The sequence below is a fragment of the Parambassis ranga genome, chromosome 4 (genome assembly GCF_900634625.1).
Source record: "Parambassis ranga chromosome 4, fParRan2.1, whole genome shotgun sequence".
Lineage (NCBI taxonomy): Eukaryota > Metazoa > Chordata > Actinopteri > Ambassidae > Parambassis > Parambassis ranga.
Genome location: NC_041025.1, coordinates 13,414,175 through 13,429,542, shown reverse-complemented (window position 1 = coordinate 13,429,542; position 15,368 = coordinate 13,414,175). Strand labels below are relative to the sequence as shown.

At 39.9% G+C, this 15,368-nt stretch overlaps 4 protein-coding genes across 4 annotated transcripts; 2 read left to right on the top strand and 2 right to left on the bottom strand.

Moving 5' to 3' along the window:
• Positions 1 to 149: 149 nt before the first annotated feature.
• On the bottom strand, positions 150 to 3,678 carry aldh7a1 (aldehyde dehydrogenase 7 family, member A1). Its single transcript, XM_028403630.1, has 2 exons — positions 3,568 to 3,678; positions 150 to 2,392 (listed from the first exon to the last, which is right to left on the bottom strand). The coding sequence occupies exon 2, from the start codon at positions 2,385 to 2,387 to the stop codon at positions 759 to 761; it is 1,629 nt and encodes a 542-aa protein (XP_028259431.1). The 5' UTR covers positions 2,388 to 2,392; positions 3,568 to 3,678; the 3' UTR covers positions 150 to 758.
• Positions 3,679 to 3,692: 14 nt separating this feature from the next.
• actl6a (actin-like 6A) lies at positions 3,693 to 10,444 on the top strand. Its single transcript, XM_028403627.1, has 14 exons — positions 3,693 to 3,850; positions 4,723 to 4,799; positions 5,590 to 5,764; positions 6,852 to 6,952; positions 7,154 to 7,251; positions 7,418 to 7,512; positions 8,254 to 8,360; positions 8,442 to 8,531; positions 8,637 to 8,698; positions 8,903 to 9,017; positions 9,177 to 9,257; positions 9,481 to 9,576; positions 9,678 to 9,764; positions 9,875 to 10,444. Exons 1-14 carry the CDS (start codon positions 3,826 to 3,828, stop codon positions 9,953 to 9,955), a joined length of 1,290 nt encoding a protein of 429 aa, XP_028259428.1. The 5' UTR covers positions 3,693 to 3,825; the 3' UTR covers positions 9,956 to 10,444.
• Positions 10,445 to 10,508: 64 nt separating this feature from the next.
• mrpl47 (mitochondrial ribosomal protein L47) lies at positions 10,509 to 12,377 on the bottom strand. The gene is made up of 7 exons (XM_028403628.1): positions 12,230 to 12,377; positions 11,748 to 11,893; positions 11,562 to 11,622; positions 11,382 to 11,478; positions 11,122 to 11,252; positions 10,835 to 10,930; positions 10,509 to 10,754 (listed from the first exon to the last, which is right to left on the bottom strand). Exons 1-7 carry the CDS (start codon positions 12,361 to 12,363, stop codon positions 10,643 to 10,645), a joined length of 777 nt encoding a protein of 258 aa, XP_028259429.1. The 5' UTR covers positions 12,364 to 12,377; the 3' UTR covers positions 10,509 to 10,642.
• Positions 12,378 to 12,596: 219 nt separating this feature from the next.
• ndufb5 (NADH:ubiquinone oxidoreductase subunit B5) lies at positions 12,597 to 15,121 on the top strand. The gene is made up of 6 exons (XM_028404054.1): positions 12,597 to 12,742; positions 13,385 to 13,467; positions 13,599 to 13,665; positions 13,754 to 13,815; positions 14,454 to 14,560; positions 14,904 to 15,121. The coding sequence occupies exons 1-6, from the start codon at positions 12,625 to 12,627 to the stop codon at positions 15,022 to 15,024; spliced, it is 558 nt and encodes a 185-aa protein (XP_028259855.1). The 5' UTR covers positions 12,597 to 12,624; the 3' UTR covers positions 15,025 to 15,121.
• The last annotated feature ends 247 nt before the right edge of the window (positions 15,122 to 15,368 follow it).

The window sequence follows — 15,368 nt, the reverse complement described above, 5'->3', positions numbered from 1 at the left end:
CACACATATAATCCAGAAAATAATGAATCCTATGATATAGATATTGCAATAGCTGGTTATACAAGTAGAGTTTTATGGAAAGACATCAAGGATTAAAGATGAGAAAACTTTCTCTGTGAAAGAGTAGAAAGAAAAGGCTGACAAAGAACTTCTGTCAAACCAATGCCTTTTATTTATTTTTGTGTTAATGCCTGACCAGTACATTGCCCTTCAGACTCCTTGTTCATTTCTGAGTGCTTTGGATGCACTATGGTAAAGCATGTGTGTATATGCTGCATCTTATTAATGTTGAATTGTACGTCTTCTATGTTCAAACATCTTATGCAGTCCTATAAACTGTCATTTGTAAAGTGAGTCAATCTACCCAGCCATGTTTTCTGTCTTTTCTCTTTCAAAATAAATGTATTTTTTTTTCAGTATAAAGTATCTGATACAGTCATCTAGAACTTACAGTGTCTAAGTGCCTGCAAAAAAGTGCACACTGTTTGGGGAAACAGGGTTTGACCCTAAACAAAAACTTCGTTTCAAATCCAGGATCGATATCTAAATCACAACCAAAGATACACTTTGATAACATGACTAACGAGACAAATCCAACATTATTCAATACTTGAATACTGTTCAATTCTCTCTGACCTTTCTGAACACAAAAATGCAGAGAACAATGTCCTGCACTTCATCTGCAACACTGCCATGAAAAACATTTAGTGTTGTCCTTTGGGCTCATGGAAGCTTAAACAACTAGTAACCTGGAGGTTTCACTCGAACTTGATACCCTGGGCCAGGGGAAGATCCTTGCTGTAATTAATGGTGCACGTTGAACGCCTCATGTACTGCTTCCAAGAGTCACTGCCAGACTCCCTTCCACCTCCTGTATGCTTCTCCCCACCAAAGGCTCCTCCAATCTCGGCTCCACTTGTAGGAATGTTGACATTCACAATGCCACAGTCGGATCCTTTGGGCCCCAACCAGCGGAATACTCGGCCCATATCTTTGGTGAAGATGCTGCTGGACAGACCCTGCTTGACCTCGTTGTTCCAGGCAAATGCCTCCTCCTCTGTCTTGAACTTGAGGACGTAGAGGATGGGGACAAAGGTTTCGGTGTGGACAATGGGGGCATCATGAGCCAGTCCTGTAATGATGGTGGGCTCCACGTAGTTTCCAGGACGGTCCATCACCTTTCCTCCACAGATCACAGTGCCACCCTGCTGCTTAGCCTGCTCAATAGCTGCCAGATACTGATCCACAGCTTGTTTGGTGTGAAGAGGGCCATACAGAGTGCTTGGGTCCCAGGGGTCTCCAATGCGGACTTGTTTGTAGGCCTTGGCAATCCTCTCAACCACTGCATCATGAACACTCTCGTGTAGCATTAGCCTCCTGGTCGTGGTGCAGCGCTGACCAGCGGTTCCCACAGAAGCAAAAACAGCAGAGGGCACCACAAGATTCAGGTCAGCATCTTCAAACACAATGATGGCGTTGTTTCCACCAAGCTCCAGCAGTTTACGACCAAACCTTTCTTGCACCATCATGGCCACCATTTTGCCAACATGAGTACTGCCAGTGAAAGATAGCAGATCCACACGTTCATCCTTTGCCATAGCTGTGCCAATATCTGCGCCGCCGCAGGTCATGGAGCAAATAGCACCCGGCAGGTTGTTCTGCTCCAACACCTCAGCCACGATCTTGGTGACTGCAACACTTGTCAGGGGAGTGGTTGGGGCTCCTTTCCAGAGGCAGACGTTGCCACAGGTGAGAGCGATGGCGTTATTCCAGCCATAAACAGCAACAGGGAAGTTAAATGCAGTGATGATGCCGACAAGACCAACTGGATTCCACTGTTCGAGCAGAGCATGGCCTGGTCTTTCTGAAGGCAGGATGGGCCCGCCGATCATTCTAGACAGACCGACAGCGTAATCACAGATGTCAACATACTCCTGCACTTCACCTACTCCCTCAACATAGATCTTCCCCATTTCTAGAGAAACCAGGCTTCCAAGAACTTTAATCTTCTTTCTTAAAGCATCCCCAATCTGCCTCACAATCTCCCCTCTTTTTGGAGCTGGAATATCAGCCCACACCTTCCAAGCTTCCCTTGTCTTCTGGACAGTTTCTTCATACTCTGCCAAAGTAGCCTGTGTAACTCTGGCAATTGGCTCATTGTTGGCAGGACAGTAAGATGTGACAACTTCCCCACTGCCGCCCCAGCTCCCGTTGTAGACACCGGGGTTGTCCTCAGACAAACCCAGCTCCTTCAGCCAGGAGTATTTGGGCTGGTTGATGAGGAGACCCGACATGCTGGCTGACTGCTGGCAATGGACAGATGCTAATTTACTTCTCAATAGAAGCCTGCTGTGCCGGGCAAGGGTCAGAGTGAGGCAACGCTGCATGGGTGCTGAAAGCAAATCAAGTTAAAAATTAATTTTACATGTTTGAAGAGCAATAAATAATTACTGACAGAACTATCTTACCACAAAGTTAAATTCTATCCAGGGCCTTTACAATAAACAGTCATGATGAGATGAGAGTAGTTTGATTATTCATTTTTAAATATAGAGGCTAGATCTAAACTTCATAAAAAGAAAAAAATATAACCAGCAAATTGGTAGGATAACAAGGTCAGGAATAAACTAAAAGAGTTGCACCCGCTGTGTTACAGTGCACATGTGCTAGTGGAACGTGGATGACAACAGGTGGTGACCAGAGTATAAAAATAGTTGTTTTTCTCTCCTTGAGTGTAAATGTGAATGTAAAAAAAACCCAAAACATTCAATTTATGGTGTAAACATACTAAAACTAAAGCAATTATTTAATCAATCAGGCATTTAAGTGTTGAACCCTAACTGAATAATCCTTTGCCTTGTCAATCGATCTAAGTGTCAAAGATCCACAGCTTACAATTAACAATATTTCCAATTTTCTGATATTAATTTTTTATGAGAAAATTCCAATTCATTCAGATTAATCAATAACGACAAAGCAACCTGTTGTAGCCCCAGGTCTGACAGCTGTGCTGTAGTTCACACGTTGCGGACAAACTGTTCTTAATAAATGTGCATAAAAGTCAATAAAACTGGCTTGACAATTTAAACATTATATACTGTTATTATTCTTTTTTTGGTATCAAACTGTGTCATTTGTATATAACCAAAGCTTTTTCCTACATATGCACGCAACAAGTTACTCAACCATATCACCTTATGCGCTTGCGCAATTAATCCAACTTTGTAAAATCACGAGGCTGCAGAAATTTACATTGTTTTTATGATATTGAGACAATCACTAGCCTCAACGCCGCTGGACGTTAACAACTAGAATTATGTGAAATTTGCATTTTCAAACTACAACAGTCACTTCATCAGTGCAGCTAGTTGTGCAGCATGAGCTGACATGGTCGTCGAGATCAATGTCTGTCTTGTTGAGTCTAACGACCGTGACTCAAGGTCCTGCAGTTTACGCTGACGAGCGTCTGCGTGCAGTTATTACGTACGCACTTCTAATGACTGCGCATTAGTTTATAATCCTTAAAAGTAGGTTCTGTACTTTTTACAAGCAGTTTTTTTAACTCACATTAATATCAAGTCCACAGGGCCACGTCCACTCGAAAGCATGGAAGCACTTCAGTCACTTCATGTTTGCGTCACAGCTGAAACGGAAGTACTGCTGCTGTGCTACTTTCTGATTGGTCAGCTGCCGCGTCGCAGTGTGGCGCCCGCTTTGTTAGATTGATCCATGCTAACAAATTTCCTTTGTTGTGATTAACCGTTTAGCGGTTGTGTTTCTGCTGTAATAACTTATATCGACAGAGTTACCATTATACTTTAGAGGATGAGTGGCGGAGTGTACGGAGGCGGTGAGTGGGGGTATTATTGTATAATTATAAAGACGAAACGCTTGTCCACGTTGCCCCGTTCTGTAGTAGTAGCTAGCTTTGTAGTTAGCAGCTATGCTAGCTGCGCTAATGTTTAGCTGCGTAAAAAATAAAGTTGCAGACTTGCTAACATTTTAAATCGTTTCGCGTTTATGAATATTTGAACTTATAGTCGTTTTAGGCGCTTCGTGCAGAGACTAACACCTAGTATATGTTACATCCATGCAAACCAACACCGGCACCGTTCTTAGCTGTGAAATGAATGAAAGTGGGCATGTCGAGCTGAGAAGCACATCCCGTTATGTTTGTTAACAAGAAATGAAACGTATGTTTTTGTTGTCAGCAGCAGTGATAGCTGTATTGGTGATTGAAGATTTTCATTGCTCTCAGTTCTTTGTTTAACAGCAGCCTGATATACATGGAAGACATGGAATTCCAAATACAGCAACCAGTTAAACGTAGATTTAACTGGGAATATAAGATTATTCTATGTATTTTTCAGGCTCTATATATTGTTTATACCAGACGTTAATAGTGTTTATTATATTTAGAGTTCTGCAGGTTAACCGCTCAGTCTCTTTAAGCATGCAATTAAATGCATATACTCTATTTAGACTGTGGTGAAAGGCCTGAAACTGTAATGTAATTCAGAACAAACTGGAATAAAACCAGTTTAGCTTATAGCGTGTTTTTAAATCGTTCAGATGTAAATATCCAATGTCATTGTTATGGTGTATTTGGTGGCTTGGAAGAACACTTGTTGTCAAAATTACTTCTCTCAGTATTTCATTCTTTCAAATGAGATTACATTTACAGTTTAAATAAAATGCACAACACTTTTCTCATTGCCACAGATGAGGTGGGTGCTTTGGTGTTCGACATTGGCTCTTATTCTGTAAGAGCTGGCTATGCAGGAGAAGACTGTCCTAAGGTAAGTGGATCACTCAAATGACCTGATTAACTATGTGTCTTTTCTTCCTCTGTGCATCTTCATCTTCCCTCTGGGGGTACACCAATGTCAAGAAATGAGGGCTGTCACTCTAGAGACAGACGATGTAAATTGAGTTCAGATCTTTCTGGAGTCTACCTTGATTTTTCATTTTCTTGTGATTTTTAGGTGGGAAGTGTAGATAAATAGTGTGGCATAGATGGATACTCATTGACTCTCAGCAAACTTTATTCTCATTAGTCTGTTTAATACAGAATATGTGTAAATATACCGTACTATTTATTATTGGTAGTGGTCATGGCAAGCTGAGCCCTGCAATGCAAGTGACCTCGATAAAGAGAATTGAGGCATGATTCTGTTTAGTGAAATAAAACCTAATGAAAATACATCATTACAATATTTTTTTGTTTTTCTCTGGTTTTTGATTCGAGCTGCTCCAAAGCAAGCCCCTCTTTTTTAGTGCTCCTAGCTGTGAGTTTGGATGTTCAGCCAGAGATTTTGCATCAAAAATTGGCCAATGCAAGGCAGAATGCTAAGCGATCCTAACCAGGTACTTTTTAGAGTTTCCAAACATCTCTAAGGTTTGTTCTCATAAGCCAGTGGAAATCTTGCCTCACATGTCAGCTCCTCAGTGTTGCACAAAAGTGGGAATTTTATTCATTTATTGTTTGGAATGGTAACACATTTTGTAATAAATGCTTCATTGATATTTTGTGACACTTGCATGACACCGAATTTGTCTTGACTTGCATTTTGTATCATTTTTCTTCAGGCGGACTTCCCCACAGTGATAGGTGTGACTCTTGACAGAGAGGATGGCAGCACACCCATGGAGACAGATGGGGACAAAAGCAAGCAGAGCGGCACCACCTACTACATTGATACCAATCAGCTGAGGGTACCCAGAGAGAACATGGAAGTAATGTCTCCCCTGAAGAATGGCATGAGTAAGTATTGAGTTTGTTACATATTTTGTGTCATGCCATTGATTGTGATCAATAAATAGTGCTTGGAAAATAATAGCGTCCTCAATGAATATCAATCCAATCTGTTTGATCCATATCCATATTTAGACTGCTTTGACAGCCAAATTTGTAGATGAGGTTGTTGCAACCCTGACTGACGTCTAGATGAGTGCTCTTCATCATGAATATTAATAAGATTATTTGAAGCCCAAGGCGCCTCATTATCATTTGTTGTCTCTGATTGAAGCCAAGCTCCTCCTGGTTTACTGATGTCATATCTGTCTGCAAGTGTTTTTTTTATTCCTTTTCTAATTTGTGCCTGAATTGTGCATGTGTTGACAGCCAATGTGTGGGACATGTTGTCCCTTGTGGCTGAGCTACAGTTTAACCCTCACTAACCATTCAGGAAAAAAATCAGAGGGCACTCTTGGATGTATTTTCACATGTTTTGGCAATGATTTGCTTCTTCTTTTTTGTGATGGGCATTTTCCCACATTTTATACATTGTACATTGCAGCTTTTGTCCTTTAATACCTTATAAACTAGCTGTTGTAGTAAGTATGCATTCAAACTCACAGTGCCAAAATTTCACATGGCTGATATGAAAAAGCACCCCAGTGCACCAACCTAGCTGATGATGCTTATTAGAATGTGGTCCACTGGAGTTTAGATTTGAGGCTATTTAGAGATGAGTGTGACACCAATCTTAATTGCAGCAGATCAGCACCGTGGGACCACTGGCTCCCTGAGAGGGCTGACCTGGAACAGCGGTGCCTGATGCTGAAATTATTATCTAAAAAAACTCATAGCCGCTCTAATTTCTCCACCATCTGACCCAGCCAGGATGATGATGAAAGATGTCTTTTGTGACACTGGATTTGGTATCAGCAAATCATGTACAGACATTAAATGAGAACATAGCTGTTGTGTGTTGTTATTTGTATCTGAGGTTACATTTCCAGAAGGAACCATATGCCATTTTCCAAAACAGTTTTTTTAAAATAGTTTTACGAACAGATAATTGTTTGTGTACCCCAGCATAAATCTTTGGTTTCTCTTCTATTTACAGTTGAGGACTGGGACAGTTTCCAGGCCATTTTGGATCACACATACAAAATGCACTTCAAGTCTGAACCCAGTCTGCATCCAGTGCTCATGTCAGAAGCATCGGTTAGTTGGCTTTTAAGCTGAAGTATGAACAACACTTGCCGCATATTCTCTAAAATGTATTTAATGCCCCTAGTTTTTAGATGTCAGGGTATAGTGATGTGTGGTCATAAACACTGCATGGTGAAATGTATTACCGTAGTTTGTGCGTAGCTGACTATGACAGTCTGTTATAAGTGGGCTAACATCTGTTCTGTTTTTCAGTGGAACACACGTGCAAAACGGGAGAAACTAACAGAGCTGATGTTTGAGCATTACAACATTCCTGCCTTCTTCCTCTGCAAATCAGCAGTGCTGTCTGCGTATCCTTCACTGTTTTACTTCACCTGGAGGAAAAAAATATTGATACAGTTTATATGATTCATATAATAATTTACTTACTGTTTAATAGTCATGGACAAATACAGTCATTACTGTATCTAATGCACGTCAGACAATATAACATTTCCTTCACTTTGACCATTCAAGCTTTGCCAATGGCCGGTCTACAGGTTTGGTCTTGGACAGTGGAGCCACACACACCACAGCTATTCCAGTGCATGATGGCTATGTCCTGCAACAAGGTGACATGTTACTTTCTTTAAACTTACCTGGGTTTGCATAGAAAGGAATTTATTGTCATTCAAAATTAGTAGAAATATAAAATCCTATGTGAATCTATGTGTCTTTTCTAAGCTTTTTGTTGCCATCTGCTGGTTCACAGCTCAGGCTACTAGCTCCTTTGAATGTTAGTACAAGCTTGAGCTACACAATTATTGTTTATGGTTAAAAGTAATTTCCACTGAATCGGTAAACTTAAAAGGTTTTATTTTTTCCAATGACTTTCAGGATGAAACTAGATCCTGTCATAGAATAGCACCACTGTCTTACTTTAGTTAGTCTAAATAGGAGATCCAGCAGCAGGAAGGTGTAACCAGAGGAGGTCTGACATTGAACCTGCCTTTAAATCTGGCCACACACTCAAGAAAGAGAATATTAAAAAGAATGCTTTTAGTCATTTGATCTGAAGATCTTAGTTTACTGTGACAGTTTTTGTTTCATTGTGGTTAGACTCCGGAGAAACTGTGGAAGATATTTTAGGATTTTGGAAGTGCATATTAAGAAGATGCAAAAAAGAAACTGCTGGTCCTGAATCATTTTGTAGGTTATATTACTGTAACTTAAAGAAATGACTGATCTGGGTGTAATGTGGGATGTGTATTTTTTGTTAAAGGAAACCTGCCAAAGATCCTTTTAGTTCAGAAAACTTTATTGGCCTTTTTTCTTGACTGAGTTCCTTGTGGTTTCTGTATTCTCTTTGGCAGGCATTGTCAAATCGCCCCTGGCTGGAGACTTCATGAGCATGCAGTGTAGGGAGCTATTTCAAGAGTTAAATGTTGAAATAATTCCTCCCTACATGATTGCATCTAAGGTAAAATCTGTGTATTATCTGGTAACTTTAAGTGGTAAAATTTAGTGTCACTTCAGTGTTACAGTGTTGTTGTCTTTGCAGGACGGAGTACGGGAGGGAGCCCAAGCCTGCTGGAAGAAAAAGGAGAAACTACCTCAAGTCACCCGCTCATGGCACAACTACATGTGTAATGTAAGCAATCATTTCTTAGACTTTTTTTTTTTGCAGCATGATGATTGCTTTGTTTGGTATGTATTAGATGTATGCTTTACAGTTTGTCTGTCTTACTGTATGCAGTGTGTAATCCAGGACTTCCAGGCTTCTGTGCTGCAGGTGTCAGACTCACCATATGATGAACAGTAAGACTTATTTTTGATTAGACAATGGCATCCAATTCAGTTTAAAACCAGTTTCAACTGGACACTGATTCTGTCCCCATTTCTCTTTTTCCAATGATTTTTCTTCTATTCTCTCTTTTCTTAAGTGAACAGTTGTTTACATTCTAAGTGATCACCTTCTTAAAATGTTACATTTCAGTTTTATTTCCATATGTCTTTCATCAGGGTTGCTGCCCAGATGCCCACAGTGCACTATGAGCTCCCGAATGGCTACAACTGTGACTTTGGGGCTGAGAGGCTGAAGATCCCAGAAGGGCTGTTTGACCCCTCCAATGCCAAGGTGTGTGTTTACCCAACATGCTCTATTCTCCTAGGAATAATTATGCAAAACATAACAAAGCAATGATAGCCATACTAGACTCCATTATTCCAGAATAATAATGTTATTGTGGTTTTTGTGTTTCACAAGTCATTAGTGTATTTGTCTTTTAACCTCCAGGGCCTGTCTGGAAACACCATGTTGGGAGTTGGCCATGTGGTGACGACCAGTGTAGGAATGTGTGACATTGACATTCGGCCGGTGAGTATCAGGATATTTTAAATGTACTAAAGTTTTAGTGTTTATGGTGACCAAAATTCAATTAAGTAATTTAATGAGAGGAGGAAAGCCACTCTACTGTCCAAGACAGCTCATATCCAAGCTTAATGTCTTAAGGAGAATGATTCAACAGAAGCTCTTTCAAAGCTGTTTTACGGAAGTTGACATTTCTTCCTCCTGAAAATGCTTTTGTCCTTTGTCAAAGGGTCTGTATGGCAGTGTTGTGGTGACTGGAGGAAACACGCTCATTCAGGGCTTCACTGACCGCCTGAACAGAGAACTCTCCCAGAAAACCCCTCCAGTGAGTAATAGTCACTGCCGACTATGTTTCTAAATATAGTGTGGCTGCTTGTCAGTTTCATTTGAATGTGCAGCACTACTGACATGTTTGTGAATCCACAGAGTATGAGGCTGAAGCTGATAGCCAACAACACTACAGTGGAGCGCCGGTTCAGTGCCTGGATAGGAGGCTCCATCCTGGCATCACTTGTAAGACATGGGAGCAGATTAAAAAAACATATAAATGATTTTAAAAATCACATATGTCCTTTGAATGCCTAACTACTTAGTTGCCTAAAAGCATGTGTTCTGTTTTCCAGGGAACCTTCCAGCAGATGTGGATCTCCAAACAGGAGTATGAGGAGGGTGGAAAGCAGTGCGTGGACAGGAAGTGCCCTTGATTTGACTGCCAATATCATCTTCCTTGCAAGCTCAATAATATGAATTGTTCACCTCTGGCCAAGGCTCAGGAACACCTCGCTTTTATTTTCAAAAATTGTTTGTCCATATACCTGTCTGGGATATCAAGCATCCACAGATCATTTAATGTCAACAGTTTTAATGTAAACAGCCAAGTCTGTTGCTTTATCAGTTAATTACACCAGGGGAAAAAAAACAACTTACATAATTAGTTGTACATGACTTTTGGAGGAAGCTGAACTAAGAGTGATTAGAGTCTGTATGTGGAGGAATGACCATTTTAGTTGGTGAATATTGTCTTTTGTTCATACACCTTTTTCTGTGCAGTACATAATCTCATCATGAGCAAAGGCACACCTGCTGCTGCCTGTGCTTACTGATGTCTTTTCAAATTTGTATTTAAATTTCACTCTTGCTTGTCATTGGCTATGTATGGTCTTTTAAAAATAAAAGTCTTTTTTGTTAAATGATTTGAATATTATAATTGTTGTAGTAACCTACTTATACATTTGTACGAATACCAAGGTCTCAGAGTGGTGTAGCAAAATTTATATTGTAGGATTAAATAACAGTCGGACAAATACATATCCTCACACGTAGAAAACAATCCTAGACCACTTTCAGATGAATCTGCCACAAACATATTCACAAAATAAGAGCATGAAATTTCATGATGCAGGAACTTTCATTTGTGGGAATTTCTCCTTCAGTTTTTCCAGACTCTCCTTCTCCCTCTTTATTTTCCTGGCCCTTGCCCTTAAAGCCTTCTCAATACGCAGCCTGGAAAAAGACAGAATTGATTATAGTAAGAGGACAGATTTGTTTTATACAACATCACTACCACAAGTGTGGTATCTCACCTTATATATGGCTCGACAAACTTGGGTGTGTAGAACTTCTTGCGGTTGTATCTCCTGTTCATGTACCATGGAATGGCATACTCTTTGAATCGATACCTGGAGGTGACAAAACATGTTAAGGTGCAAAGGACATTTCATCACATGATGTCTTGTTACATGTTTGGGGAGGTTTACATTGAGCTACAACATAGATGAAATGCAGCAAACTAAATCAGGTGTTTAGAGTCTGGAGTTGTCTCCAGGTCTGTGTATTGAGGTATTTTCTGGACACAGGAGTCTGCCCTCACCAGTAGATATATCCAAATATGTTCCTCCTCCAAGCTCCAGGTCGGCCTTTCTCCTGTCCTGTCTGCAGCAGACGCAGCGCGGTCTCTCTCTCATTCACCACTGTCTCCATCCTGATCATCGACCGCTCAACCTGGGAGGAAAAAAAATTACAATAACCAGGGTCCTACATTTCCATCGACATTCACTATTATACAAACTATGCATTGTCCATATTATGTCATCATCTAGAAATATACTACAAGTTCAGCATCACATCTACCTTCCTTAGTCTTTCTGGGCTTGGCATCGAAAGCCTTTGTCTTCTAGCTTCCTGCTGAAGTGTAAGCAGCATGTTCCTTTCTTTCAACAGAACATACCTGTGACATAATGAAAGAATTCCACACAACTGATAAATATCCCAACAAAGAATCACGAGAAGTGTCATCCCCACACTGCTCACCAAAGTTTATGCAAATCTTCATTGCTTTTTGTTCTCAGTTGTCTGGCAGTCCATGGTGAACCTGTGATATCAAAACAAAACAGTGTTCAACTCAACTCTAACTCAACTGTCATGAGACTTATTTGTATTGTGTAACAGAGCCACATTTAGGAACACAGGGACTGCTGTAATATGTCCTTATTTTACCTGACTTCACTGTGGACTCTCCCCAGTTCTCAGGAGCATCAAAGAACTCTTCAAGTCCTCTTCTGCTGATGGTCGTGTGCAGAGGTCGATACTGACTCCATATGGAGGTGAATGGACTGCTCCAGGATGAGGTAGCCAACACAGATCTTTCTCCGGTGGATGCAGAGGAATTCAGTTAGACTTAAAGGGACATTCCAACATTAATTCTCTTTCACATGTGTCACCTTGTGGCACGATCAGCGTGTGAAATTCCAAAAACCAAAACCCAGAGGTGTCAATGGATGCATATTTAAACCCTCTATGCTCTGACTTCCATTTTAAATATTGGGAAAACGTTGTTTTATTTGTAAATACTGACTTTGCACAATCTTGGAATGAACCATCACCAAGGATAACATGAGTCGTGTGCGTTGACCATAGTGTTAAACGCGTCGGTAGTATCGCTGCTAATTTATGATAATACACGTGATACACATTCTTACCTGAACACATTATTCTGGGTTTTGGTCAAATTAAATGCACAGTGTTGAGCATTTATTGCTGGAGATATCCTAAAGACGTTTTGAAACTGCTTGCAAAGAGTCAAAACGCGTCCTGACGATGAGGGCGCCGCCATCTTTCCGCAGTCCTTCCCACATTACCCAGCATGCAATTTTCTATCGTTATTTTTGTATTTTTTTATATATATATATAATCATATTACATACATTGTTATTAACAAAAAACTACACAATCAAAACAGTCACGCTTAAAAAATACATTTTTTAAAACAGAAAACAAGAAAAGGCTGTGCCCTTATCAAACATGGCTGCCTCAGCTTCACTCTCTTATCGACGAATCACAGTTCGCGTTGTTGGACTGTCCTCCCACAGTAGCGATGGTGGGCATGAGTGTTCTCAGGTCTGCTGCTGCCTTTGCAGCCAGACTGAGTCCTCTGAAATCTGGAAAAACTGCCGCAAACCTACTTACTCGAACAATCCCACGGGCAAATAATGGTAAGAGACACTATAGTCGTTTTAAGAGTGAGATGTTTGCACGTTAAGGTGGCCATTTATTCTCATGACCTTGTGCCGGGACTTGTTAGCTTGCTAACATGAGCTAGCTCGTAGCGCTTCTTCTGCTGTCAACAAAAAGGGAATAACAATATATTTTTGCCTAAATGAAATGCGTACTTTTCAATGTCTTTCTTTTAACAACAGCGTGTACGTTCTTAGGTATTGGCACATACATTGGCTTTCGAAGTTTGGATTCTAAACTATGATATCACTTAAAAGCTTTAGGAGCAGAATTGCAAGTTCAGTTTTATTTATTTCTGTAATAGCAGGAGAATTTAACAATTTAAGTGTCCGAATTACAATATTTTATTTTAGTTTGGCACTGTTTAACTGTGAGTTGTGCTTTAAAGTATGTCAGACCTTACTGTAGATAATATCATAATAACATATCAGGAAGTGATAATAATAAGAATACGTTTATTTAGGCCATCCCTGGTTACAGATGGCCATTAAAACATGTGATTATAATGGGGCACAATAGCCATATAAGCTCATAACACTAACATTATCCTTTTCTTACCTGGATACCTCTGTATAAACAGACGTGTGGTTATGACAGCAACATTTGGCTTGTTTTTCCAGTGGCTGTCCGCTGGGGTCATGGAAAAAAAGTATTTGTCATCAAACCCACTGACTTCTATGACAGGAGATTTCTGCGCTTATTGGTGAGTACTGAACTCTACCAACTCATTTAATGGTACAAGATATTAAAGACCTTTTTAGTCATTTGCCAGATTTAAGATTTAAAGATCTGAATGTGATATTTTTAGTATTGTCTTGTGTTTTTTTTTCTCAGCAATATTACGTCCTGCTTACTGGTATTCCAGTGGCTGTCTTTATCACTTGTGTGAACATCTTCATTGGTGAGTAAGCATATATCTCTGGGTTGTTTTTTTGTTTTTTTTTATTGTTTGCATGATTTAATGAATAAATGATGATTGTGTTTTAAAGGTGAGGCAGAGCTGGCTGAAGTTCCTGAGGGCTACGAACCTGAGCACTGGGAGTACTACAAGGTGTGCAGCCACTTCTCATTTATTCTTTCAAAGGGTGCTTTTTGTCACAGTCCAGAATCTTGATTTATGGAAGGAAAACCCTGTTCACACAGCCTGTTAAAGTAAATGTTATGGAAATGTAATTTGTATTTGTCTACACAGACTGCCATAGATCTGTGCAGTGTTCCACATACATGCATGTTATGTACCTCTACAATTTAGAGGTACATAAAAGATGGATGTCTTATCTCTATATTATAGTGCTCCTCATTACACAGCCACCTAAGGGAAGTTTTCATTCCTTTTTACGCTCTCTTGTTTCATTCAAAGCAGTCTTTTCTGCTGACCTCTTTTCTTTTTTGGGTCCTGAATTGTTAATATTGAGTTTAAATGTAGAAGTAGACCCTCTCAATATATTTTTCTTGTCAAATTTGGAAAAGCACACATGAAATAACGGCTCACTTTTTCAATTGTCACAGTAACCCATGACAGTGAACCGAATTGCATAAGAGAAGACCTTCATTCAGTGAAAAGCTGCCAACTTTAATACACATGTCTTTTAAATGGTCAAAATGTTTTTTTTTTTTAAAGTATCAGATTTGATTTTTATTACAAGCCACATTATGTTTGGTATTGTATTTGTCCTGTTATCATTGCAGCACCCCATCACCAGGTGGATTGCAAGGAACATCTATGATTCCCCAGTGAAGGACTATGAAAAGGCGATGGCTGTAATCCAAACGGAAAAGGAAAAGGCAGACATGAGGTATGGGCACTTTAGCCTCTTTTCCCGATGTTTAAATGTGAATCCTATCATAAAATAAAATAAAAGTGTTAAAAAAATAAAAGTATGCACTGAAACATTTGGTTCTAAAACAGTTATACAGGGTTTACCTTTTAATGTGCATATTTAACATCATACTGTTGTGGCAACTTCTTTGTTTAAAGTTGTCCCATAGTAGGCTAGAATCACAAAATATACCAGAAGAGGTAAGGCAAGGCCGATCAAACTGTAGTGACAAAACTTGTTTTGACTCACTGCAAAGTTTTTGTGTTGCACAATGTGCTATATTGTTCCATAATTCTCTGCTCTTTTTTGTCATTAACAGACTGACGCAGTTAGAGGTGCGTCGTCAGATGAGGGAACGGGGAGATGGCCCCTGGTACCACGTGCCGACCCTCAGCAAGGAGCTCATTGACAATAGCCACAAATCAACACCTGACCATTAATCCAGACATGTCTGTCATCGAGACATCGTGCTGATCAATTTCACTGTTTGTACATTTTTCCCTTCGTGCGTAAATAAAATATCTATAAGTACTCTGATATTCTGTGTGTTTACTTCCATATGTGCCGTATATTTTCTTTTTCATGTGTAAATATCAAAGATTTCCTTCATAATGCTTCTCTAATGCTGACAAACACATTCATTAGGAAGCTTGTGTGTTGCCGTATCACCTAATTGTTTGCAGTGAGCAGGAGTGCCCACCAGGTGGCAGAGTTGCGCAGATAGGATGACTTGTGGACAAAAGGTTTGTTGACAGTAAAACAATCACATATAGGCTACCTTCTT